The sequence below is a fragment of the Carassius gibelio genome, chromosome A20 (genome assembly GCF_023724105.1).
Source record: "Carassius gibelio isolate Cgi1373 ecotype wild population from Czech Republic chromosome A20, carGib1.2-hapl.c, whole genome shotgun sequence".
In the NCBI taxonomy this organism is placed as follows: Eukaryota; Metazoa; Chordata; class Actinopteri; order Cypriniformes; family Cyprinidae; genus Carassius; species Carassius gibelio.
The window spans coordinates 27,485,982-27,512,911 of record NC_068390.1 but is presented as its reverse complement, the minus strand read 5'-3'; the positions used below and the strand labels follow the sequence as shown (position 1 = coordinate 27,512,911).

General features: G+C 36.8%; 2 protein-coding genes across 10 annotated transcripts in view; both read right to left on the bottom strand.

Moving 5' to 3' along the window:
• Positions 1-106: 106 nt before the first annotated feature.
• Positions 107-22,194, bottom strand: LOC127937981 (phosphatase and actin regulator 1-like). 9 transcript variants are annotated; one of them, XM_052534339.1, is made up of 13 exons: positions 21,885-22,194; positions 12,089-12,253; positions 11,934-12,014; positions 11,755-11,862; positions 8,189-8,395; positions 7,881-8,115; positions 7,553-7,725; positions 7,294-7,450; positions 5,867-5,922; positions 5,730-5,791; positions 5,461-5,601; positions 3,749-3,825; positions 107-2,785 (listed from the first exon to the last, which is right to left on the bottom strand). In XM_052534339.1, the coding sequence occupies exons 1-13, from the start codon at positions 21,997-21,999 to the stop codon at positions 2,770-2,772; spliced, it is 1,593 nt and encodes a 530-aa protein (XP_052390299.1). In that variant the 5' UTR covers positions 22,000-22,194; the 3' UTR covers positions 107-2,769. The 9 variants fall into 9 exon arrangements, with proteins under 9 accessions (XP_052390299.1, XP_052390293.1, XP_052390295.1 ...); XM_052534333.1 differs by lacking the exon at positions 21,885-22,194 and adding an exon at positions 14,562-15,250; XM_052534335.1 differs by lacking the exon at positions 21,885-22,194 and adding an exon at positions 14,562-15,250 and having other exon boundaries at positions 12,089-12,250.
• Positions 22,195-26,364: 4,170 nt separating this feature from the next.
• LOC127938985 (alanine aminotransferase 2) overlaps positions 26,365-26,930 on the bottom strand; it is an 8,238-nt gene continuing 7,672 nt past the window's right edge. The window contains exons 10-11 of the mRNA XM_052535946.1: positions 26,873-26,930; positions 26,365-26,776 (exon numbers count right to left, since the gene is read on the bottom strand). The exon at positions 26,873-26,930 is cut by the window's right edge and continues 43 nt beyond it. Coding sequence (XP_052391906.1) covers positions 26,647-26,776; positions 26,873-26,930 — 188 coding nt within the window. The 3' untranslated portion in view covers positions 26,365-26,646. The remainder of the gene's footprint in view (positions 26,777-26,872) is intronic.

Genomic DNA, 26,930 nt, shown 5'->3' with positions numbered 1-26,930 from the left:
ATAACATTTTTCCACAAATGATGTTGAATAGAAAATGAATAAATAAACCCAGAAAATACCTTTTTCTTCATGTTTTCATGCACTCAAAGCACTCAGATGCAGCAGCTGTGTGTGGTCGGTCTTTTATTAGGTTGTTTTACATGAGAATCTGCATTCATCATTCAGGAGTGACATGCTGCTCTCTTCCTGCGCTCTCGGAGCCAATAGCAGCAGCGGAAGAGAGGAACCTAACGACTGGAAACAGAAAACACAGCAATCATCCAAAACATGACGACAGTTCGCTTTACACCCTCGTGGCGCTCCTCACCTGCATGGATTCATATGATTCTGGAAAAAGTGCTTAAAAGTCTCTAAAATCCCTTTAATCACCCACTGGAAAAAATAAATAAATAACATAGGTTTGAAACAAATGAGGGCGAATAAATGTGTTTGTTTTGGTGAACTTGTCCTTTAATGCCCTGCCAATGTGTTCAGTATCAAAGTAAGTTAAAAATATTTATAAATAATATATTAACATAAAAACATTATTAAAGTGGTAACACTTCACAATATGGTGAAATTTGATCATTTGTTCGTTAATAAAAATACAGTTGATCATTATGTTAATTCACAGTGCATTAAATAATGTTAAATACAACTTAATTAAAAAAAAAAATTAAAGCATCAGTAAATGTTACAATTTATATTGTAATTGTGATTTTACTTTTTTTTTTATTTTGAATAATTTTCGTATAACTTGTATTTGTTAACATTGTTAATATTATTACTATTATTATTGTAATAATTCTTTGCACTTACAATGTTAATTTCAACAATAGACATTTTTAAATTAAATGTTGTTTATTAATATAATTAAAATAATTAATTTCCCCTAATTTAAAAAAACAACGTAATAATAATAATAATAAAAATTATAAAATAATTACCTGTTGAATATTATTACTATTATTATTGTAATAATTCTTTGTACTTACAATGTTAATTTCAACAATTAATAGACATTTTTAAATGAAAAGTTGTTTATTATTAAATATAATTAAAATAATTAATTTCCCCTAATTTAAAAACAAAAATGTAATAATAATAATAATAAAAATTATAAAATAATTACCTGTTGATCTGTACACTTCCAATGTTAATTTTAAGATTTACTAATACATTTTTTAAATTAAACATTGCATTTGTTCACAATAAATAATGCACTGTGCACGAACATGAAAAAAATATTATTAGCTAACAATAAATATTGTAAAAAATAATCCATATTAGCTCACACATTAATGTAAACAAATGTGACCTCACTGTAAATGTTACTGTAACTATTCCTGTATGATCACTGAATAAAATACAAAAAGAAAATTAATGCAACGGATTATTGTGAGTCGCTTGACTGTTTTGGTTTTGTTTTAAACAACGTGGTGCCCTGAAAAGTGGGCGGAGTTTAAAGGTTCGATCACATGACCTGCCGAGCACCAATGAGACGGAGGAGGAACTAGAACCTGGTTTGAAAACACTCAACAGGACTCGTGAACCAATCACGCTTTAACACATTATTGCTCTGATCTGTCACTCAACCGTGAATCAAGATCGCCTCCTGTGATTGGTCAGCAGTGTGGGCGTGTCAAACATTGCTTTTTTGTTATTGGTTAAAGATGTTCATGGGTTTTAGGACTTAAAACTGCACAAACAGCCAACATCATGGGTTTGATTCCCAAAAGAATAAAAATAAATATATCAACGCAATGGATAAAAGTGTCTGGCAGATGCATACAAGCTCAAATTAAACTGGAAATATGGAATTAAAGGAATAGTTCAGCCACAACTGAACATTTTCTCTCCCTCATAGCATCCAAGATTAGGATGAGTTTGTTTCTTCATCAGATTTGGAGAAATTGAATCACTTGTTCACTGAAAGTGAATGGGTGCCGTCAGAATGAGAGTCCAAACAGCTGATTAAAAAAATCACAATAATCCACACCACTCCAGTCAACCTCACTAACACTTATTCCAGTGAAAAAGTCCATTGAATACTTGTTTAGAGCGGTTTAAACGGTGCTTGATCTGTGCAGATTTCTCTCCTGATTCAGACCAGACCACTTTTTCACTGGAGGAAGTGTTATTATGGATTATGGACTCATATTTGAGTTAAAAACAGCTCAAAGCTGGATTTGTTTCAGCATGTGGAGTGCTATAGATTATTGTGATGTTTTTATCGGCTGTTTAGACTCTCATTCTGACGGCACCCATTCACTTGCAGTGAACAAGGGACGGAATTTCTCCAAATCTGACGAAGAAACAAACTCATCCTAATCTTGGATGCTCTGAGGGCGAGGAAATGTTCAGCAAATGTTAGTTTTTTTGACGAACCGCTCCTTTAAAGATTTTAGTGTGTAATAACGTGTTTTGCACTAATTAGAAAAAGTATTTTCCCTTGTCTTCTCCATTTTTGAAAACATAAAGGACTGGAATAACTTCTCAGCTCCAAGTAGAAAATCCACTACATCGTCTGCTGCATTAAAAACCATTGCCAGAAAAAGAAAAAAAATAACAACAGCAAGAGAAATTAATGGCGAAGAGCACGTAATAGATCGGAGTTTTTGTCCAAATATACAGAAATATCCGCCGACAGACAGATCTTCAGCTCGTCCGTGTCCACACGCCGCCGGTGAAGAGTCCAGAGGATCTGCGTGTGATTCCTGATCAAAAGTCTGTTCAGTGTTCATTAAAGAAGAACGCCTCTGAACCAGAGACAGAGTTCACTGATGGACCCTAGGGCCGGTGAAACCTGCCGAAAACATAAACACCGCTTCAGAATCACAATATATGCACGACGCCCGTCCCACAATGCAATGTGCTTAACCATTTAACTCAATCTGACAGAACTCAGATCTGCATTTTTAACAGAATCAGTGCCAAGAGTGAAGCCATGTTTAATCAAATGTCTTTATGCTAAATATATGCTACTGTTTAGAAGTTTAGGTTGTTGTTTTTTTTAAGCATGTTCACCAAGGCTAAATTTATTTGATTTATAAAAAAATAAAAACAGTAAAAATTGTGAAATATTATTACAGTTTAAAACAGCTGTTTTCTATGTGAAAATATAATAAACTGTAATTTATTTCTGTGATGCACAGCTGTATTTTCAGCGTCATTCCTCCAGTCTTCAGTGTCACATGATCTTCAGAAATCATTTTCTGCGATCGATTTTATTTTTCAGGATTCACAGATGAATAGAAAGTGGGAAAAAACTGTGTTTATTTGAGCGAGCAAAGGCATTTATAATATTGCAAATGCATCCCTCTTGAATAAATGTTATTAATTTAAAGAATAAACAGTGTATAGAAAATCAAGAAAAATATAAAAACATAAATATAACTTTTAAACAAAATAATAAATTTTACTGCATTAATAATACTACTTTAATGTTAAAAATTAACAATACACAAAAAAAAAATACACAGTGTTCTTTAGAAAGTTAACATATACATACAGAAATTTTAATTACAGTAGCTGATTGCTATATTTGTAATTAATTAAAATGAGCATGTTTTGAAATAGTTGGCTGGAAATGGACAAAAAAGTAAACAAAGTATAACACAATAACTAAAATAAATGCAGTAAATTTCTTCTGAAGAGAATAACGCCTGTATTATCAGTATTAGGAATCAGCAAATAATACTGAATCATCATTAGCACATTAATGAGGGACAGAAGCCTGCTGTGGTCAGATGTGTTTGTGTTTGTTCACCTGGTTAGATGTCGACTGGACTCGTGCACCTCCATCTCTGAGCTTTTGAACTCGTTGAGCTCTTTGCGTATGGCGGCCTGAGAGAGACAAATCACACCGGACTCAAGATCCATGAACATCAGCAGATCCTCCATGTTTCGACAGCGCAAAGATCAGATTCTCCACTGTATCCTGCTCTTGTTTTCATCCTTAAACTAGAAGCACTTTATTTAATCAAACGTGCTTTCACTACATCTCTCCTGAATGTGTGTTTGTCTAGGACTGAAAGTCTTAGAAAAATAAGTTAAAAATTTTGATTGTTACTCTTATTTTTTTTTACTCTTATTTTTTTTGCGTGCTTATTTTGAAGGATTGCAAAAATCACATTGTGGTAATATAATAGTAATGTTTATTATGATTACAAAACTATTCCAAAAAAAATTAATATTACTACTTTAATAATATGATTATACTGTAAAATAAAAAATGAGCATAAAAAAATTTGAATAGGCAAAATATGTATACAATTTTAAGTGTATAAATAAAATTTTTGTGAATAAAAATATATATTTTTCCTACTTTCTCAGTTGATCTACTTTTTTTATTTCAATTTTAGTTTAATTAAATGTGTGGACATTTCTTTGTTGAATTAATGTAGATGTATCAATTTATGAGCAATTTCCTTCCCATGTACGTATGTATGCATGTATTTATATATATACACACACACACACACACACACGTTCAAAAGTTTGGTATCAGAACTATTTTTTAAAGTATTTTACTGGGCTTTCTTCGGCTCATTAAGGCTGCATTTATTTGATCAAAAATACATGTAAAAATTTAATATTGAAATATTATTATGATGTAAAATACAATTTTTCTATTTTAAAATACTTTAAACTGTAATTTATTTCTGTGATGCTCCGCTGTATTTTCAGCATCATTCCTCCAGTCTTCAGTGTCACATGATCTTCAGAAATCAGAATAATACGATGATTTATTATTAGAATTAATCAATGTTGTGTTGCCAAATATTATTTTTTTGGAACCTGTGATACTTTTTTCAGGACTGTTTGATGAATAAAAAGTTAAAAAGTAGAGGTTTTATTTAAAATAGAAATCTTTTCTAAACAATAAAAACTACAGTTTTCGGTCACTACATTTTTTTTTATTTTTTGAAAGAAGTGAAAACTTTTATTCATCAAGGATGTGTTAATTTGTTAAGAAGACACTTATATGGTTAGAAAAGATTAACATTTCAAATAAATGCTGTTCTTTTTAACTTTTTATCCATCAAAGAATCTTGAAAAAAAGTATGGCAGTTTCCAAAAAAATAACAGTTTCCAACATTAATAATTCTAATAATAACTCGTCATATCAGAATGACTTCTGAAGAGTCATGTGACTCATCGCACTGGAGTAACGTTGATGGAAATTCAGCTTTGCATCAGAGAAATAAATTATATTTTAAAGGATATTAAAATAGAAACTATTATTTTATATAGTAATAACATTTTACAAGATTTTACAAGATTTTCTGATTTTTTTGATTAAATAAACACAGCCTTGATGAGCATAAGAGACGTCTTTAAAAGTCTTACTGATCCCAAACTTTTAACATATGAAGTGTTTTTTTATTTTCTAATTCTTCTACTAACAATATAACGTTTATGTCTTGCATGTGAAGCATCAAGCTTTTATTGGATGAGCCGAGTGTGATGGAGATAAACCTTATCAGCAGCAGTGAGTCTGGTCCAGGGTTTGTCCGCGCGCCGGTCGTAGTCCTGAGCTTCTGCCACCTCCACGTAATCACTGAAGCGGATGAGGATCTTGGCCTCTCGGAGCTCCTCCACGGTGGGCCTCTGACTCAGCTGAACACACACACACACAGACACACACACACTGCTGAAGACGTCGTGTAACTCCAGTCGAATGTGTGCCATGACCCAGAAGAGCTGGCTGCTGTAAGAACAGTTTGGGGCAGATCTCGTGCTCTCACCTTCCTGGAGAGCCGTTTCTTCAGCTCACGCTTCTCCTCCAGCTCCTCCTGCTCGTTCCGCGCTGAACGAGAGAGAATCAGACACTCAGACATCATGCTTTCCTCATGAAACTCATACTGCAGTGTGTGAGACGTACGTTTGAGGATGTTCCTCTGCTCCAGCTCTTCTGCTGACGGCCTCTGGCTCAGACGACTGCAGACAGATGCATTAAACGCATTAAAACATCCTCATCTGAGAATAAACCATGCATTGCTTTAATAACGGCGTGTGCATATTGTGTTACGCTATTCACGCCGGTTATATTTTTAATTAGAAGTATTATTTTTGCAACGAAGTGAAAACATTTAATATCGTAATGCATTTTCTCTTTTAAAAGATATATAAGAAATCAAAGGAATGAAGGCAAGTTATAAAAACAATATTAGAAATAAAGTGTCAATTTTTTCTAAATTGAGATTAACGCATCATCTGAAAGCTGTATGTTATCTTTCCACTGATGTGTGGTTTGTAAGGATCAGACAATATTTGGTCGAGATACAACTATTTTAAAATCTGGAATCTGAGGGTGCAAAAAAAAAAATCGAAATATTGAGAAAATCATCTTTAAAGTTGATCAGATGAAGTTCTTAGCAATGCATATTACTAATCAAAAATGATGCTTTGATATATTTATGACAGGAAATTTACAAAGTATTACAAAGTATCTTCATGTAACATGATCTTTACGTAATATCCTAATGATTTTTGCATAAAAGAAAAATCAATAATTTTGACCCATAAAATTTATTTTGGTTATAAGCAGAAATAAAATAAGTTTAGGGTTTTATATATATATATATATGAGTGCGTATGTGTGTGTGAGTGTGAGAGTGTGTCTCTGTGTGTGCGTGTGTGTGAGTGTGAGAGACTCTGTGTGTGTGTGAGTGTGTGTGAGTGTGTGTGAGAGTGTGTCTCTGTGTGTGCGTGTGTGTGAGTGGATGTCTGTGTCTGTGTGTGTCTGTTTGTGTGAGTGTGTGAGAGTGTGTGTGTGTTTGTGTATGTGTGTGTGTGAGAGACTGTGTCTGTGTGTGTTTGTTTGTGTGAGTGTGTGAGAGTGTGTGTGTGTATGAGAAACTGTGTATGTGTGTGTCTGTTTGTGTGTGTGTGTGCTCTTGTTTTTGTGTCATATCAGGACACAACTCTGTATGATGTCATGGGTATGACACAGGTATTACTAGGAGAGGGTGACTTATGAGGACATAACCCATGTCCACATTTTCAAAACACTTATAAATCACACAGAATGAGTTTTTTTGAGAAAGTAAAAATGCACAAAGTTTCCTGTGAGGGTTAGGGTTAGGTGTAGGGTTGGTGAAGGGAGATAGAATATACAGTTTCTACAGAATAAAAACCATTACACCTATGGGATGAACACACTTTACACAAAAACAAACATGTGTGTGTGTGTGCGTGTGTGTGTGTTTGTGTCTGTGTCTGTGTGTGTGTGTGCGTGTGTGTTTGTGTTTGTGTGTGTGTCTGTGTGTGTGTGTGTGTGTGTGTGTGTGTGTGTGTGTGTCTCCTCACCGTGTGAGTTTGGTGCCGATCTGTTGTCTGGACTCTATCCGCTCCTGGTCACTCATCATGGGTAGGATGTTTTTATCCTCCAGTTCTCTCTTCGACGGCCGATTGCTCAGTTTGATCGCCAGCGAATCTTTCCGTAAGATTCTTAAAGCGAGTGTACCTGCACACACACACACACACACACACACACAATGAGAGTTCACGTTAACACATACTGTACACACACAAAATCAAATGCTGTATTTCCCGTCAGATATCTCACTTGTAAACAGCGAGTCGTCATCATCCTCATCTTCCTCGTCCTCTTCCTCGTGCATGCTGAAGGTGTGTGTGATGAGTGTGTGTGTGTTGGCAGGAGTTTGGTGCATTGAATCTCTGTTCTCCTTCTCCTCTTCCGTCTCCATCAGGACAGATGGCACGGCCTGCAGTACAGAGCTACACACACACACAGTTATTTTAGTATGTCTTGAGTGTGTGTTTCTGTGAGTCTGTGTGTGTGTGTGTGTGTGTGTATGCATGCAAGTCTGTGTGTGCGCGCGTGTCTTTGTGCATGTGTGTGTGTGTGTGTGTGTGTGTGTGTGTGTGCTCACCTCTCGAGTCTCTGCATGGTGAATGCGAGGGTTTTATTGAGCTCCTCTATGATGCGGCTGGGTGGGTGCAGTGACAGCGGGAGCGTGGCGTACTGATGCGGGTGCAGGTGTGTGAGCGTGTGTGTGTGTGCGTGTGAGCCCTGGGACGGCAGGCATTTGAGGGGAAACGAGGGCGCCGGCTCACATATCATCACTTTCTTTGGAGGGAGGGGCGGCGACAGTCGAGCCAGTGTCTCTGAAGAACAGAACAGACAGAGGTTAGTGCTGTGTGATGGTTTAGGTGAGAGTCGGAGGAGCGCAGGCGTCACCTGTCAGATGGTTGGGTATTCTGCTGTATGGCTTCGGTGGTAAGGCAGGAGGCTGTCTCAGTGACGACGGCCTCATGTGAGTGATGTCAGCGCTGTTGCTAGGCAACGGCACGGGCTTCACAGGGGGCGGGGCTTGAGATGGCTTAGGGACGAGATCCGAGAGACACGCCACGGTTTCACCACACGACTGGACCTCGGAGAACGACACTGGAGCACAGAGAGAGAACAGCACATCATTTACAATTATCATATGTAATATTGTTTTAGTAATTAAAATATTTATGAATATGCTTGTGTATAATAGGGATGTAATGATTAACCGCGAGCTGGCTGAAAATCGATTCAAATATGTGATGATTCAAATCGGTTGAGATTCATTTAGGGGTAGGAGTTTATATGAGTGTGTGTCTGAGAGGAACTTACTGTCTTTAGGAAAGTTAAGATGGTAATATTTATTTTCAACTTATTTTCAGTGTTAATGAGTGCTTTGTTTACAGCGGTAACCAAGGAAACGCTTTAAACTCCACCTGCTGCGGTGTTCACGAGTGCTTTGTTTACAGCGGTAACCAAGGAAACGCTTCAAGCTCCACCTGCTGCGGTGTTCACAAGTGCTTTGTTTACAGCGGTAACCAAGGAAACGCTTCAAGCTCCACCTGCTGCGGTGTTCACAAGTGCTTTGTTTACAGCGGTAACCAAGGAAACGCTTCAAGCTCCACCTGCTGCGGTGTTCACAAGTGCTTTGTTTACAGCGGTAACCAAGGAAACGCTTCAAGCTCCACCTGCTGTGGTGTTCACGAGTGCTTTGTTTACAGCGGTAACCAAGGAAACGCTTCAAGCTCCACCTGCTGCGGTGTTCACAAGTGCTTTGTTTACAGCGGTAACCAAGGAAACGCTTCAAGCTCCACCTGCTGCGGTGTTCACAAGTGCTTTGTTTACAGCGGTAACCAAGGAAACGCTTCAAGCTCCACCTGCTGCGGTGTTCACAAGTGCTTTGTTTACAGCGGTAACCAAGGAGACGCTTCAAGCTCCACCTGCTGCGGTGTTCACGAGTGCTTTGTTTACAGCGGTAACCAAGGAAACGCTTCAAGCTCCACCTGCTGTGGTGTTCACGAGTGCTTTGTTTACAGCGGTAACCAAGGAAACGCTTCAAGCTCCACCTGCTGCGGTGTTCACAAGTGCTTTGTTTACAGCGGTAACCAAGGAGACGCTTCAAGCTCCACCTGCTGCGGTGTTCACGAGTGCTTTGTTTACAGCGGTAACCAAGGAGACGCTTCAAGCTCCACCTGCTGCGGTGTTCACGAGTGCTTTGTTTACAGCGGTAACCAAGGAAACGCTTCAAGCTCCACATGCTTCAGCGTTCATGAGTGCTTTGTTTACAGCGGTAACCAAGGAGACGCTTCAAGCTCCACCTGCTGCGGTGTTCACGAGTGCTTTGTTTACAGCGGTAACCAAGGAAACGCTTCAAGCTCCACATGCTTCAGCGTTCACGAGTGCTTTGTTTACAGCGGTAACCAAGGAAACGCTTCAAGCTCCACATGCTTCAGCGTTCATGAGTGCTTTGTTTACAGCGGTAACCAAGGAAACGCTTCAAGCTCCACCTGCTGCGGTGTTCACGGGTGCTTTGTTTACAGCGGTAACCAAGGAAACGCTTTAAGCTCCACCTGCTGGCAGAGAGTGAATCTGCGTCTCGTTCAGCTCGTCTGATGTTTCGGTTTCATACAGATATTTTTTATGCAAAGTTTTACAAACCTGAATTCAAATCATTCTGTTTTTGCTTCAAATTTCAAAACTATACAATCTCATTTAAATTAAAAATTGCTCATGTTGCATGCATGCAGCACCTTTGTTTGGATCGATTTCAATTTCACAATGAAACATTCAGCATTTTATCCAAGTAATAAGAAAAGGACACATTTAATATAATTTGTTTTAAATCTCATTTCTTTAAAACCTTAATCGTGAATCGAATCGTGAGTCAAGTGAATCGTTACATCCCTAGTACATGTGTGGAGAGGCAATTATTTCTCCACCGCACTCCAAGCATTCAATAATCACTCCGCTTCAGATCCACCTTCACTGCATGACGGAATTTGCGGCTTAAGTATTTCAGTATGTTTGGAAGGATCACAAATGTCTTTTCTAAACTTCTAATAAACGGAAAATAAATGCACAATACTAAAAGAACAGATTTATTGGAACACTACAGTTGTTAGCCCAAGTCTGTGTTAAACGACTCACTTGTCTGTGCAGCGTCTCTCTACTATGGTGAAGAGGGTTGTAGTTACTTCAGAAACAGAAAGAATATGCTGCAAATTTCTGTTTTTGAATCACAGGACAGCGTTGACAATTTTCTGAGCTCCTGACGGTTTCTATGTGAGTGTGATCTGTGTGTTACATGCTAGCTTGTGTGTTGTAGCAGGCAGCACATTCTATAAGATCGGAGATTAGTTACTGTACCTGTAAATTAAACTGTTTAAAACATGAATTCAGCCAATCAGCATTAAGTATCCACATGCATGTCTAAGAGATCACCTCCTGCACTCGTCCGTCACCATCGATATAACCTTCACCTTCTTTCTGATTTGAGTGACCCATGCATATGTCTATGATGTATTCTTTATCAAATGCTGTTCTATTTTGGGCTGTTGACATTAACTGTGCTTGTGATGGAACGACTGAAAACCACGACTTTAAAAAAAATCCAAAGCTCACATACTCATACATACATACACAAATTTTGGAAACTATTTTTATAATGACAATTATTATTATTACCAATGATTGAGCAGAAAATCATCATATTATTCTGATTTCTGAAGATCATGTGACACTGAAGACTGGAGGAATGATGCTGAAAATACAGCTGTACATCACAGAAATAAATTACACTTTATTATATATTCACATAATGATGTTTTTACTTTATTTTTAGTGTGTGTGTGTGTGTGTGTGTGTGTGTGTGTGTGTACTGGTCAAAATTTTTTAATGGTTTTGATAGAAGTCTCTTCTGCTCACCAAGGCTGCATTTATTGGATCAAAAATGCAATAAAAAATGTGAAATATTATTACAATTTAAAATAGATGATTTCCACTGTAATGACTTGTAAACCGTTATTTATTTCTGTGATGCTCCGCTGTATTTTCAGCATCATTCCTCCAGTCTTCAGTGTCACATGTTCTTCAGAAATCATTCTTGTATGCTGATTTACTGCTCAAGAAACATTTTTGATTATTATCACTGATTATTATCGCATTTTTCAGGATTCACAGTTGCATAGAAAGTTCAAAAGAACAGCGTTTAATCGAAACCGAAATCTTTTGTAACGTCACAAATATTTTTACTGTCACTTTTGATCGATTTAAAGCATCCTGAATAAAAACACAAATGGTACTGACTCATAACTTTTGAAATAACCTCATTAACATACACCTGCCCTCATTTGCATATCTACATGGTTCCCGTAAAACATCAGCGTGAAATGTCTTAAAGGTACAGTAACAGAATGAGCCTCCTGTTTTTGGTGACGATATGAGTCCAGCGGTGTTGGATGTGGACAGTAACGCACCTGTGGCTGTGATGCTGGCGTCTGCAGACTCTGATGCTGGACTGATGACCGTCTGTCTGTCCAGCTCACTCACACACACACGGCCGCCGTCAACGCTGACCTCCTCTACTGACACACAGATCAAGAGCTTTCCAATAAAGCAATTCAGATCCCGTCTAGTCCAGCATCTCTTTTCTTACCTTTCTCATACACTTCCTTCAGCACGCCTCTCTTGATGAGCTCTTCTCTGCTCTGACGCGTCGACATCTTCCTCTCCAGCACTGTCAATCATCATCCACACGCTTAGAAATTAAACCAGTGCGTCTGCAGGTGTGTTGGTGTGTGTGTGTCTTACCTGCGGACGTCTGCTTGAACGTGTCGCTCTTCTTCTTTCTCCATTTCCACGGTTTGAAGAGTCGTCCCAGACTGGCCAGTTTGCTGCGTCTGCGGATCGGAGGCGTGTGCGTCCCGGGAACCAGCGAATCAGAGCGCATCGCCGCCAGACGCTCCGCCCCCTCTGCTGAACACACACACATGGGACGTTTGCAACCCCATAGAGCTGAGCTGAGCTGACATGAAGACATAAAGCTGACATAAACTGATGTAAATATGAGTCTGTGCTCTATATCTCCAGTAATGTGTGAGATGTAAATGATCCGCACATATAACACAGAGACTGAGAGCTGGAGAAATCCAGGCTCCTCAGAAGATGTGAGATGTTCTGGAGGCTTGTGCAGTTCATTCCTCCGCTGAGGAACAGTGAAAGTAAAGCTCCTCAAAAGATCCTGAGGATCAGATTAGAGAGTCTAAAACATGATTAATGGAGAATCAAGTAAAGCTGAGCTGCTTCAGTCCAGAAAGAGTTCATCTGGAGATATCACTGACCTTATTCTGACCTTTACTTGATCACAACCAGGAAAGATTTCAGCCCGGAAGGACATGTGATGCCTGAATTATTCCTTTAAAATCAAACCGAAAATTTGAACTTGTCAAATTTCCAGTAAGAAATAAAGAATCAAGGTAAAACCGAACAGTAATAAGACGAAAGTGCATAAACTAACTTTTATAAATCTCTTCAAACACCTTTAGGATCAAGTGACTGGAAAAATCTAATGCAACTAATTCAATAATCTTCAGGAGAAATGACTAGAACAGATTCTCTCTTTCCATTTTGTCTTTAGACCTTTTTTTTATTACATTTTCCATTTGGTAACTCAATAAAACTGGGCAGAGGCATCAATTAACATTCATTCTCTTCGATTAAGGAAATACAGAGACGAGTGTCACCATATAAAGTTTGCATTTCTAATCCCATCTTCTCAGCCCAGGAGAATGATCTTCAGATATATTTGACATCAGCAGAGCTTTCTGCTCACATCTGCGTTATAATAATCCACTATTTATTTCATACAGTGACTCGTATGGTCCCTTACTGACTCTAAAGTGTGGAAAAAACATCCCCTAAGAGTCCAAGTGCTGTATCTGAGTCAGCAGGAATTACATTTCCGACACAAACTTCTGCGTTTATTGATTTTTACTTGAAAATGGGAGCAAGAAAATTAAAGGAATAATTCACCTAAAAGCTTAAACTTGCTGAAATGTGCTCACCATCAGAGCATCCAAGATTAGGATGAGAAATTGCGTCACTTGCTCGCTGCAAGTGAATGGGTGCCGTCAGAACGAGAGTCTAAACAGCTGCTAAAAACATCACAATAATCCACAGTCCATCAGTTAACATCTGGAGAAGACAAAAACTGAAACAAATCCATCATAACTTGTTTTTAATTTCTAAAATATGAGTCCATAATAAATAATAACACTTCCTCCAGTTAAAAAGGGTTCTGGTCTGAATCAGGAGAGAAATCTGCACAGATCAAGCACCGTTTAAACAGCTCTAAACAAATATGTGTCTGGATTTTGATGTGAGAGACAACAGGAGACGCACTTTTTCAATGAAGGAAGTGTTATTATGGATTATGGACTCATATTTCAGAAATTAAAAACATTTTATGCTGGATTTGTTTCATCTTTTTTTCTTCTCCGGATGTTAACTGATGGACCGGAGTTTTCAATAAACAAATCAAACAGCTGATAATTCGACATTTTAATTAGAATTTAAAATAACATATCTAATATATTTTTATATAACTTGTTCAATGTATTTCTTAGTTAAATTGTTTACATTATATTTTTTTATATGTAGAAGTAATATTAATTTAATATGATGTAACATCCTGTTGTTCATTTTAAATTAATAAAAGACTCATATTTTTTGTTTACAAAAATAATAACATTTTATTGTAAAAGTACATGCATTGCTTTAATGAATATAATAAATAATAACTTGTTAATTCCAAAACCCATATAGTATTTTAAAATAAAGGTTCTTACTGTATATGGTCGGTGATTTAATTATTTTTTTATCTACAGTGAATGACACCAAGGCAATATTACAGTATCTACAGTAGCTTGTTATCAGATTAGTGCAATAAAAAATTGCCTTAAGTGAAAATTAAAAACCTAAATATTAATTACAAACATGAAAGTAAATGAATGGCTAATTAATTTATTGCTGGTACTGGAAATATTGCAAGTAAAAAAAAAATACGTTGCATAATAAATTTCATTTGAAATCATACTTTATATAAATGTTATTTGTAAAAGTAAACAATATATTTTACACACACCCACACATGCATATATGTATATAATGTATTTTGTTTTTTTTTTTACCAGTAATGTAATGTCAACTTAACTATTTAAAAATTAAATAAGCCAAATAAACGAGAAAAATAAAAAAAAAACTAACCGGGCCCGGTTTCACTCACCGTCCCGGATGTCATTCCCGCGGCTGCAGTTACTGCAGATGTGCTTGATATGACCGGAGATCACAAACGGTGTGTTGTTGTTACCGGGGGCGGCGGGCTGCCGCAGTCTGACCAGGTTAAAAGCTCTCCGTTTGCGCGGTTTCTCTGCGGACGATGACGATGATAACGACGAAGAAGATGACGTGTCCTCCCGTAACCGAGATGTGATCCAGGTCCCGTGCGCTCCAGTGAATGCGGGACCCGCCATGATCTCAGGACCGACGGTACCGTGTCTCTCTGTCACACCGCGGGAGGGCGCGGAGATCGAACGGAAGAGCGCGTGCATGAGCCTCACCGATCATCCCGAGCCGCGCGAATCGGGTTTATATCACAGACCACCGACGCCATGCGCAAAACGTTTGGCCCACCGGAGTATAACCGTGTACACTCACACACACACACGCGCGCGCGCTGAGGTAATCCACTTCGGTGTTTTCTTTAATATACCGCGTCTATAAACCAACCGTCACCGGTCTTTCTTGCGCATATTCAATCAAGTGCCTGCCGCAGATTTGTTTATCATAAGCGGACGGATGCGCCTCTCGGTAGTATCTCTTCAAATTCATCAACGTGACGCAATGCCTTGAAAATACCCGGACCGGAATCGACCGTTAACGGGAGCAAACTCGTCGATCCTACTCATCCTACTCAGCGAGAGCTTGTCTAATGAATATTAATGACCGAGCGTGACGTTGGTCCCGCGGGCTTATCCGATTGGAAGCTGAAGGCTTGGCTCATAAATATTAATGACGCAGCTTGACCCGGCTCGCTTCATTGGAAGGCGATGTTTATACTTCAAAGGATACGCTCATAAATATTAAATCGGCCAGTAGGCATTTAAACAGCAGTTAACGTCTATGTTTGATTTTAAAAGATTTTAAATTAGATTACATCTTTTTTTATGATAGTGTGTTGCCAAGCAGCGTGAGCGCAAAGCCTTCATCATAGTATTATTTTCGCCGGCCACACAGTCAGATCCACACCGGATCTACCGAGAAACCACGCCTACGTCACCGAATTTCGAACGGTGCCGCACCGCTAGAGGCTGCGGTTACTGGAACCCGTAGGCTACTAAAATAAAAAATAATAACAGTGACCATTTCCCCAAAGACTGAATGTGTCCAACGCTGCTTTATTATCTCTAATTCATAGAAAATTATGTAATTTAACATCTACATCATGACCTTATATAGCCTATCAGTTCCTACCATATAGACATTTAACATACAGGTTATTTTTGTACAGATTTAACTGTTTAGTCGCCACGGATTCTGCCCTTTAACAAGTACTGTGGTAAAAAATATAGTTTACTGTAGCAGTAAGGGAATGTAACCCATAATGCAAAAGCACACACACACACATTTTTTAAACGTTTTCGAATATAGACACACACACACACACACACAAAATATTTTTAAAACATTTAGCAAATATTTATTATTATTTTTAAATAATTTTTTACTTTTTTATATTATTTTAAATGCATTAATATATTAAATATATTGACACGTCATATCTGAAGAAAAACATTTGTTATTTATGTGTGACAACACTTTTTCAATATAAATAAATAAATAAATCTTACTTTACAATGTTCTAAAAATTACAACTTATAAGAAGCCTATGTAAAAATAATAATAATAATAATAATAAAAAATAAAAAATAAAAATCCTTGCCCCCAAACTGATTTTGAAATAGATTTTGGTTTGTGTAAGTTGAAACTAAATATATTTCCACTTTCAAAAACGTATTTTATTCAGCTTCACTGTTTACAACATATATTAAGCAATTATTTTAAATATATTTAGGTCACTTCAGTTTTAAGATCCTCTGATTTCTGATTTCGCAGTTGCCCCAGAAGAGCCTGAGGAACATGTGCAGATGAAATATTATCCAGAATAAGCCAAAGCATGACTCACATGCTGGAATGAACATTCTTTCTCATGCCTTTATCCTAAAATCTCCAGCAGATGGCAATCTCTGTTGCTAATTCTGCTCATGAGAAATTGAACCTCCACATGACTGATTGTGGCATGTGTGACTTTAATCATATGTTTGTGTGTTCGCATGTGTGTCTTTCTCTTGCATCTGTGTTTTCATTGTGTGCACAATGCTGTATGCATAAAATGTGTGTGTGAGAAAGAGAGAGAGAAAATCAGGCGAATTTCACAAAATCAGGTCACATGCAACCCCAAAATAATAATAATAAAACATGACAAATTAGCAAAATGTAAAGAGTAATTTTTTTTTGGACCATTAGGATTTTTTGCATTTCCATTCATTATAACTTTACACTTAAATTCTCATTTCTGACATAAAAAAATAATAATTAATTTTTCTATAATACTGCAATAATAATAATAATTGAATTAACATTGGTCAAAATGGATTAAGGATATTAATATGCATGATATATCTTCTATCTCCTTTCTAAACTAATGTATTGACATTAGGTCTAAAATAGAATATATACATATTTAAATATAAAAATATAAATTTATGCATTTAGCAGACGCTTTTATCTAAAGTGACTTACAGTGCATTGCATTCAGGCTAACATTTCTTACCTAATAAATATTATACAATTAAATATTTTCACACACACACATATACATATATACATATATACACACACATACACACAAGGTTTTGTAAAATGTTTTAATGTTTAATTTAATGTTTTTCTAAAATAGAATATATATAATAATTTGGGTGAAATTTGACTTTTATGTTGTTTATTGTGTATATTTTCATAACTGTCTTTTTTAATTTACTTTATTTTTATTTCCCTCTTAATTTTTGTATTTTGTCTTGGTTTTGTAAAACGTTATTGGGAATAATGTATGGAAAAGCAATGATGAATGTGAAATTATCTTATGTACTATATGTGACTTGACCTAACAGATAATAACAATGAACAAAATAAGACAGAAATAATGAATGAATCATTTTAAATTGTGTAATAAAACGGCACTTCATTTGAGAATTACTAATAAGTATGAGAAAAAAATGGAAAAAAAGAAAAACATCTGATGGGAATATTATATAAAATAAATATTATATATATATATATATATATATATATATATATATATATATATATATATATATATATATATATATAAGAAAAATTCCTTTATACAGAATCATTGCCTTCTTTGGGTTAAAATGTGACCTGGATGCATACTGAATACATTTACCCAATTACCTCATATATGTTCCTGGGAAAACTTAATTAGCTTAATTTACTAAATGACTACAAATGCACACTAATTTGCCTGAATGACAGTATTTAAAGCACAAAGCGAATGATGGTCATGATGATCTGAACAGCCGTGAGGCAGAACCAGTGTTTTGTAACTCATCCTTCAGCTTGACGCATAGACAAACAGTTTAATCCATGATGTTATGCAACTGTATCCCCATAACACACACACACACACACACACATAGCAGTAATACATCTGACATTCTAGCACATGCTTCAGTGATTGGCTCATTCTGAGCAGACACACACACGGATGTGGGGACAAGGCAGCAGTGTGTGTGTGTGTGTGTGTGTGAGAGAGTATCAGATGAGTGTGTGTTGTGTCTGGACTCTCACAGCATATCGATCCATCAGCTCATTCAACCACAAGAACAACACAGCAGCAAAATATACTACCACTTCAGCAGGGTTCTTATTTGAACTGAAACTACAATTAAAACAAGTTACACTGGATATATATTAATAAAAAAACGAAAATATAAAAATGTAAGCCAATTAAAAATAAATAATGTAATGGTATAGGAAATAATACTACTAAAACTATTCAAAATATATATATAAATCAGAAAAATAATATAATAAACGATGAAAAACTTAAACATAAAATAAGTAGGAATTTAAATGCTAAAATTACTTAAACTGAAATAAAAATTAATTAGAGCTAAATAGAAATATGCATTAAAAAGAGACACAACAAAATTATTTAAATTTAAATTAATCTGAAAACAAATATATAATAGCCAATTCAAAATATTAATAAATACTATAATAATTGAAAAACAATACTTCACTGGATATGAGATGTTAAAGTATAAAGTATGAAAAATTTAAAAAATAAACACCACATCCACAACTCAGATGACTTATCAAATAAAGTTTGAAAAATGTAAAGTTTGTGAAATTTAATTTAAATTTTATCGCCATGATTCAATTCTATAATAATTTCGCCGTTATTGCATATATGTTGGGGTGAGATTTTTCAATGTAAACAGATTTATTTACATTAATTAAACACTATTAAACACATTTATGAGCACATAACCCTACCCCTAAACCTAAACATTTGTTGATATAAAACAGAATATAAGTAGACAAAAGAATCACCAGCAATCTCCGTTAGCTGTGACTGTACTTTTATTTGCCTGTTGATGTGATTTTAATTGTTCAGAAGTGTGTATGTTTAGGGTAGCATTAGGGGCTCCAAAATATCTATGAGAGAATACATTTATATGAATTGATTTCTATTTTGACGAATGCATTCAAACAAGCAAAAATTACTCTAGACAAACATTTGTGTCTTTTTTATCGCTGAAGTGTGTTCATTTCGTCTGCATTCTACTGTACGCACGTAAATGTACTTTCCCTTCAGCCTGAGGCTTATTCATTTCACTTTTGGTGTGAAAAGGCTTTTATATTTGCCAAAAATAAAACTTTTTATTTTAAAAACAAACAAGCAAGCCCTGTCCCGATTTAAAGGGGGGGTGAAATGCTATTTCATGCATACTGAGTTTTTTACACTGTTAAAGAGTTGGATTCCCATGCTAAACATGGACAAAGTTTCAAAAATTAAGTTGTAATTTTGAAGGAGTATTTTTGTTCCAAAAAAACCTCTTCCGGTTTGTCACAAGTTTCGGAAAGTTTTTTTCGAGTATGGCTCTGTGTGACGTTAGATGGAGCGTGATTTCCTTATATGGGTCTCCCGTATAGCAGAGCACTGAGAGCACAACAGACTTCACTGATCAGAGCGAGAGCGTCGCCAAATTTCACAAAAGAAGTGTGTTTTTGGTTGCCAGGGCAAGACAACCCTGCACAGATTACCAAAAGAGAAACAGCATTAAGGGACCAGTGGATGGAGTTTATTTTTACAGAGCATCAACGGAGTTGTGCAAGTGTTTTTGTTTGTTCCCTGCATTTCGGATTGCACATCGTTTATTTCTTAAGGATAATACAGTCCCAACGGAAAAGGGTCACGATCCTGTGTTGGAACCACATGCGGTGAGTAAAACTGCTTCAAATATCTCTGTGTTGTTAACTTAGCTATCAGCGCGTAAGCACATCAAGTAAACAACATGCGATGTTGTCATCAAACTGCACTTTCCACATGTACAGCTTAAAAAAAAAAAAAAAAAAAAAAAAAAAAGACGACATAAAGTGGAACTTAGTCATTTTCCAAAACCGCTAAGCAAATATATACAGTTTCAGTACATACCACATCGCCTCTGCTGATGCTGCTCTTGTTAAATTTCAGCCTCTGGATCTGATTTTAGATCATAAATATACGCTGAATCTGACTGTCATGGTTTGTTTTGGATGTTTTTTTCCTCACGGTAATGTCACAGCTTCCACATGCTCTCAACTCAAAAGCCTACTGGCGCTCGTGATTCTTTAGCTCCTCCCACACGTCACGCCTCTAGGCGCTCGTGTTTTTCCGGGAAAAATCGGTACAGACTATCTTTCTCTTATAAATATAATAAAAATAAAGACTTTTTGGAGTTATGAAGGATGCAGTACTACTCTATAGGTACTCAAGATTAACAGGAGATTGAGTGAAAACGAGCATTTCACCCCCCCTTTAAAAAGTAATGAAAATGCAATGCATTCCTCATTTTATATTTATATACTCATTTTACATTCTTCATATTATCATTCTTGTAAAAACATGCACTTACTAAAAGTTAAAGTACTTAAATGACTAAAACTGCAGATTTCTCTCCTGATTCAGACCACTTTCTCATGTTATTATGAATTATGTATTTGAGTTAAAAATGTCTTAATGCCGTATTTGTTTCAGCTTTTGTCTTCTCCAGATGTTAACTGTTGGACTGTGGATTATTGTGATGTTTTTAGCAGCTGTTTGGACTCTCGTTCTGACGGCACCCATTCACTTGCAGTGAGCAAGTGACGTAATTTCTCCAAATCTGATGAAGAAACAAACTCACCTACATCTTGGATGCCCTGAGGGTTTCAACAAATGTTCATTTTTGGCAGAACTATTCCTATTAGATTTGAGATCTGTGATGGAGATGTTCAGCGTTTGAATTCTTCTCGATTCCTCACACAATATAATGCATGAGTCCTACAGATGAGTTATAGAGCTTAAATAGAGGATTAATCACCACCTGCTTTCACTGCATGGAGAATAAAGCTCACGCATCTCCTTTAGTGTATTAATCCAGTCACACAGAGATCTGAAATATAATGCCACTAATATAAAGATCATGTTTGCTCATAATCAAGGTATTATCTGGAGCATGAGAGTAAGTATTGAAGTATTTTTGGACATTTACCATGGTAATATTGGGATTCTTTGAATTAGCTTGGAGTAAATACGGTAAATAACATGGTAGATTAATTTGGTACCATATTAAAACACGTCCCACTGTATTCTTTAAGCACTGTGAAAGTGGGTCATGTGTCTAATTATTAAGTGTCATAGTATTTATTTTTTATCACACTTTACGATAACATACAACAAAGTACTGTACCATATGAATATCCAGTAAAATGTTAATACCATGTTTTTGGACACACACAATGGTAATATTGAAGCACCTTGGTGTAAATAAGCAGAATGTAAATATAATGGCACATGTGTATCTGACAATAAAACTACTGTGAGAATTGATCCAATCACTCAGAACCAGAGTATTACTGTTTTTGGACACGGTATAATCATCCAGTGCCATGGTAATACCATGTTTTCAGACATGTACCACTGTAATATTGGAATTCTTTAAAGTAGCCTACTTTAAAAGTCAATACCTTAGTGGCATGCACCATTTTTAAAACCTTTATTGTAATAATTTAGAACCATGCATGTATTCTTTAAGTGCTGTCTATATGTTAGTCGCTCTTTATTAACATTTTGGACACTTATATGATAAAGCACGTGTTTTTAGACAGGTACCAGAGAGTGTAATATCATGGTATTCTTTACTTGGAGTGTCATGCATCCAATGATAATTCAGTAGCATGGTGTATATGACAGTAGCATGGTATTTTCTCCCACACGCACCTGTCTGTAATGTGTAGGACAGCCTGGTTTCGGTCAGGTACGGTGTGTCGCTCTTGGATCGGGCTCTTCTGATGGGCCGCCGGTCCACATCCTCCTGCTCGGGCGCCGCCGCCATCGCCACCAGAGCCGCGGGACCCCCGGTGCAGCCCCCGGTAACGGCGAGGGACAGTCACGGTAGAGACGCGGAAGAAGAGCGCGAGCGGGGGGGAGGGATGGAGACTCCTCCTCACACCGTTAACCGATCAACCGAATCGACGCACGCGACACAGAAGCGCGCAGACCGTCAACCGCATCCCGCCCTGATGCGGCACACGGAGTAGAGCGCGTGGAACACTACTACCGTTACGAACCGGGATGACGTGTTCGGCACGGAGAATCTGCACCGATGCGGCGTGGAGCGAGGGTTCCTCACGCGTTGCACGCGCCGGATCTCATGTCACACGCATGTAGATGTAGTAAACACCGGGGGGGAACGGCACCGATCTCCGTGCAGCAGCTGTGACGTCACCAGCGCTGATCACTGCTCCGGAGCTCTTCACCGGTCTACGGTTTCGAGCTGACTCATACTGAACACTTTTCCATTGCAAAATACGATTAAATAAACAAACACAGTGGTGCAAACTTAGATGCATGATAAAATAAAAATGCAAAATAAAAAAACGAACTGTATACATTTTGCATGTTGTTAGTTTGCATGGTTAATCATTAATTTCAGTGTGCTTTTATACGATTAGATTTTTTTTTAATGTTATTAATGTAATGTAAAAGCGTAACATGTTTTTAAGAGTTAAGGGGAAAAACAGTTTTTTCATGCGCCTGTCAATTTTTAGATTTTGGGCTTTTTAGCTTTTCATAAATAGTTTTTTCAGACTAATGGAAAGAAAACATCCAAAAGACACTGTTAAGTATTTATTTTATAGCACTTTATCTATTTGTGTCAGTAGATTTCAATTACAATACATATTTGTAAATGCTGTTTTCTCAAAAACACTGAGCCATAATCTCCACTTCAGTAGCACATACACACCTAAAAATCCTGTCTATATTACGAAGGTTTTTACAGAGGGATGTGTTCATATATAATTTTCTTGATTAAATACAAAATTTAATTAAATTAAACAAGAATTTTGAAATTGACTTCATCCAGTGTTCAGATTTTTGTACTAGAAATGTATGCAAATTAGCGCATATTTCATTATATAATGCCTAATTTGCATATTTAAAATAACATTTTCGGGTTTGTGAATCATTTGAGTCATTTTGGGAGTTCGGAGCGGTTTCGCGGATCATTTGAATCAGTTCGATAGTTCGAAGCGGGTTTGCGAATCATTTGAGTTAGTTCGAGAGTTCGAAACAGGTTCGCGAATCATTTGAATCAGTTAGAGAGTTCGAAGCGGGTTCGCGAATCATTTGAATCAGTTAGAGAGTTCGAAGCGGGTTCGCGAATCATTTGAGTCAGTTAGAGAGTTCGAAGCGGGTTGGCGAATCATTTGAGTCAGTTCGAGAGTTCGAAGCGGGTTCGCGAATCATTTGAGTCAGTCCGAGAGTTCGAAGCGGGTTCGCGAATCATTTGAGTTAGTTCGAGAGTTCGAAACAGGTTCGCGAATCATTTGAATCAGTTAGAGAGTTCGAAGCGGGTTCGCGAATCATTTGAATCAGTTAGAGAGTTCGAAGCGGGTTCGCGAATCATTTGAGTCAGTTCGAGAGTTCGAAGCGGGTTCGCGAATCATTTGAGTCAGTTAGAGAGTTCGAAGCGGGTTCACGGATCATTTGAGTCAGTGTTTTCTATTTGAATTTTAAAGGTAATTTATTCCTCTGATCAAAGGTGTATTACTATTTTCCAGCATCATTCCACCAGTCTTCAGTGTCACATTAATCAGAAATCATTATAATATGATGATTTGCTGATTATCAATATTTAAAACAGATGAGTAGATTTTTTTCAGCATTCTTTGATAACTAGAAGGATCCACAGATCAGCATTTATGTGATTTTTTTAAAAATAAATTATAGAAATTAATAATTTTATTTAGCAAGTATTCTTTAAATTGATCAAAATGATGATAAAGACATCATTTTACAATGATTTGTACATGATTACAGAGATTTCTATATCAGATAAATGTTGCTCTTCTGAACCTTCTATTCATCAAAGAAACCTGAAAAAATTCTACTCCGTTGTTTTCAACATTATCATAATACAAGGGTTTTTTTGTTTTTTTTTTAGCAGCAAATCAGTATACCAGAATTATTTCTGAAGGATTGTGTGACTGGAGTAATGATGAAAAAAAAAATTAGCTTTGAAATCTCAATAAATTACATTTTGAAATATATTAAAATAGAAAACAGTTATTTTAAATAGGCTAGTAAAAACATTTCAAAATTTCAATGATTTGCAGTACTTGGATCAAATAAATGCAGGCTTGGTGAACAGAAGAGACTTCTTTAAAAAACATTAACAAGCTTACTGTTCAAAAACTTCTGACTGGTAGTGGATACTATAGGCAACTTTAATTTTTCTCTAATCTCTAGCTTTTAATTGGCTTAGAAATATATAACTGCTGGACAATAACAAATATTGATTTGTTTATAGCCTACTACAAACACTTTTTATCACATAATAAGGCAGAATAGTTTCTATACTGTAATAAATGCTATGTCAATTAGCACTATATTGTTCATATACTTTATTTATCACCTGCTGGAGATTTTTTTGGACTTAAAAAAAAAAAAACCGAAAACAATTGTTTTCATGCAGCGATAGGTGGACGCTTTCTGCGCGAGAGCACCCTCTGGCTTCGAGTATGAATGAAACACACACATACACTGCAGGAGTGTTTAGCGCTCCGTGATGTTCTTTTCGCTTTCTGGGTCAGAAAAAAACATCAGGTCATTTGTAGACTTTCCTGCTTCTTTGAGTTTAAATCTATATTTATTCACACCAGCTCTTGAAAACTTCTATACGAACACACAAGTGCGGGGGACGAATTTCCATGATAATAAAAGTGGGGGGACATGTCCCCCGCGCCCCCTCGTAATCTACGTCCCTGCGAAGTTCGGGAGTTCGTAGCGTGAATCATTTGAGTCAGTTCGGGAGTTCGTAGCGTGAATCATTTGAGTCAGTTCGGGAGTTCGTAGCGTGAATCATTTGAGTCAGTTCGGGAGTTCGGAGCGTGAATCATTTGAGTCAGTTCGGGAGTTCGTAGCGTGAATCATTTGAGTCAGTTCGGGAGTTCGTAGCGTGAATCATTTGAGTCAGTTCGGGAATTCGGAGCGTGAATCATTTTAGTCAGTTCGGGAGTTCGGAGCGTGAATCATTTGAGTCAGTTCGGGAATTCGGAGCGTGAATCATTTTAGTCAGTTCGGGAGTTCGGAGCGTGAATCATTTGAGTCAGTTCGGGAGTTCGGAGCGTGAATCATTTTAGTCAGTTCGGGAGTTCGGAGCGTGAATCATTTGAGTCAGTTCGGGAGTTCGGAGCGTGAATAATTTTAGTCAGTTCGGGAGTTCGGAGCGTGAATCATTTGAGTCAGTTCGGGAGTTCGGAGCGTGAATCATTTGAGTCAGTTCGGGAGTTCGGAGTGTGAATCATTTGAGTCAGTTCGGGAGTTCGGAGCGTGAATCATTTTAGTCAGTTCGTGAGTTCGGAGCGTGAATCATTTGAGTCAGTTCGGGAGTTCGGAGCGTGAATCATTTTAGTCAGTTCGTGAGTTCGGAGCGTGAATCATTTGAGTCAGTTCGGGAGTTCGGAGCGTGAATCATTTCAGTCAGTTCGTGAGTTCGGAGCGTTAATCATTTGAGTCAGTTCGGGAGTTCGGAGCGTGAATCATTTGAGTCAGTTCGGGAGTTCGGAGCGTGAATCATTTTAGTCAGTTCGTGAGTTCGGAGCGTGAATCATTTGAGTCAGTTCGGGAGTTCGGAGCTGGTTCGCAAATCATTTGAGTCAGTTTGGGGTTCGCGAATCAATCAATCAACTTAGGAATTAATTTTTACTCTGTTCACCTGCATTGTCTCTCCGATTTGTTTTGAGCGAACCATCAAAATCTTCTCAACAACGCTGACTTGACCAATGGCGTGTGTTGGGAGTTAGCGGATTGTTCAACCAATTGCCGACGGGGGGCGTGTTCATAAAGCTGATGGGCGATAACACTTATTTTGTTTTCAATACTATACCGAGACCCTTTAAGTTTTAAATTCTTAAACTTATGAAATTATTAAGAGTAAAATGGTAGGTATACCCATTTAACATAACATTTTAAAGGAATTTAACATTCAAAAGACCTTAATTGCAGTTTATGAGATGATATTTTAAATATTTTTACTTTAATTTCATCTTCATAAGGGACTGCGAGTTGCAAAACTAAAACCTTTTTTATTCTGACAGTGTATGATTTATAATAAACAATAGTTACAAAACAAAACATGATGAACATGAACTTTAACATTCAATTAAAATAAATGTAAACAAAAGACAGGCAATTTCAATTTGTTTATTGTGGAATAACTCAAACATGTGTTTTTCTCTCCTCTCATAAGAAAAAGTGCACATAATCAATTCTATAAAAGCATTTAACCCTTTATACTAATGTTAATATTACTAAATTAAATAATATTAATATTACAAAACGGATTTGTGTAATTTTATCGAACAACTAAACTATAACAGAATGTTTATGCTGCTGTTTTATGATGAATAAAGAAAAAAACAAGCCAACCCAAGTTCAGTTTCATATTTATATGAATTTGTGCATTCATTAAACTTATTTAAATGCTCTTTTGTGGTTCACCGACTGTTTCTCCAGCTTCACAGAATTCTTTGAGGAAGTGAAAGTGAAAACATCGAAGACGATGGAGAGCTTCCTCCAGTTTCTCTGATGGCATCAGCACACACAGCCTAAAACACACACACAAAGTGACTGGGTGTTGAGTGTGTGTGTGTGTGTGTGTGTGTGTGTGTGTGTGTAATGCATGTCTGAAAAGGTCACAATACCTGAAGTGGCAGCAGCTCCGTGAATGTGTGTGATCTTCACTGAACCCAACACACACAC

Bases quoted from the DNA above. Each gene is read 5' to 3' on its own strand.
- LOC127937981 (XM_052534330.1), bottom strand. From the start codon at position 14,886: ATGCACGCGCTCTTCCGTTCGATCTCCGCGCCCTCCCGCGGTGTGACA. The intron at 12,254-14,561 runs GTGAGTGAAACC...GTGTGTGTTCAG, and splicing joins CGGGAATGACATCCGGGACG to CAGAGGGGGCGGAGCGTCTG. The intron at 5,602-5,729 runs GTGAGAGCACGA...GTGTGTGTTCAG, and splicing joins AGAAACGGCTCTCCAGGAAG to CTGAGTCAGAGGCCCACCGT.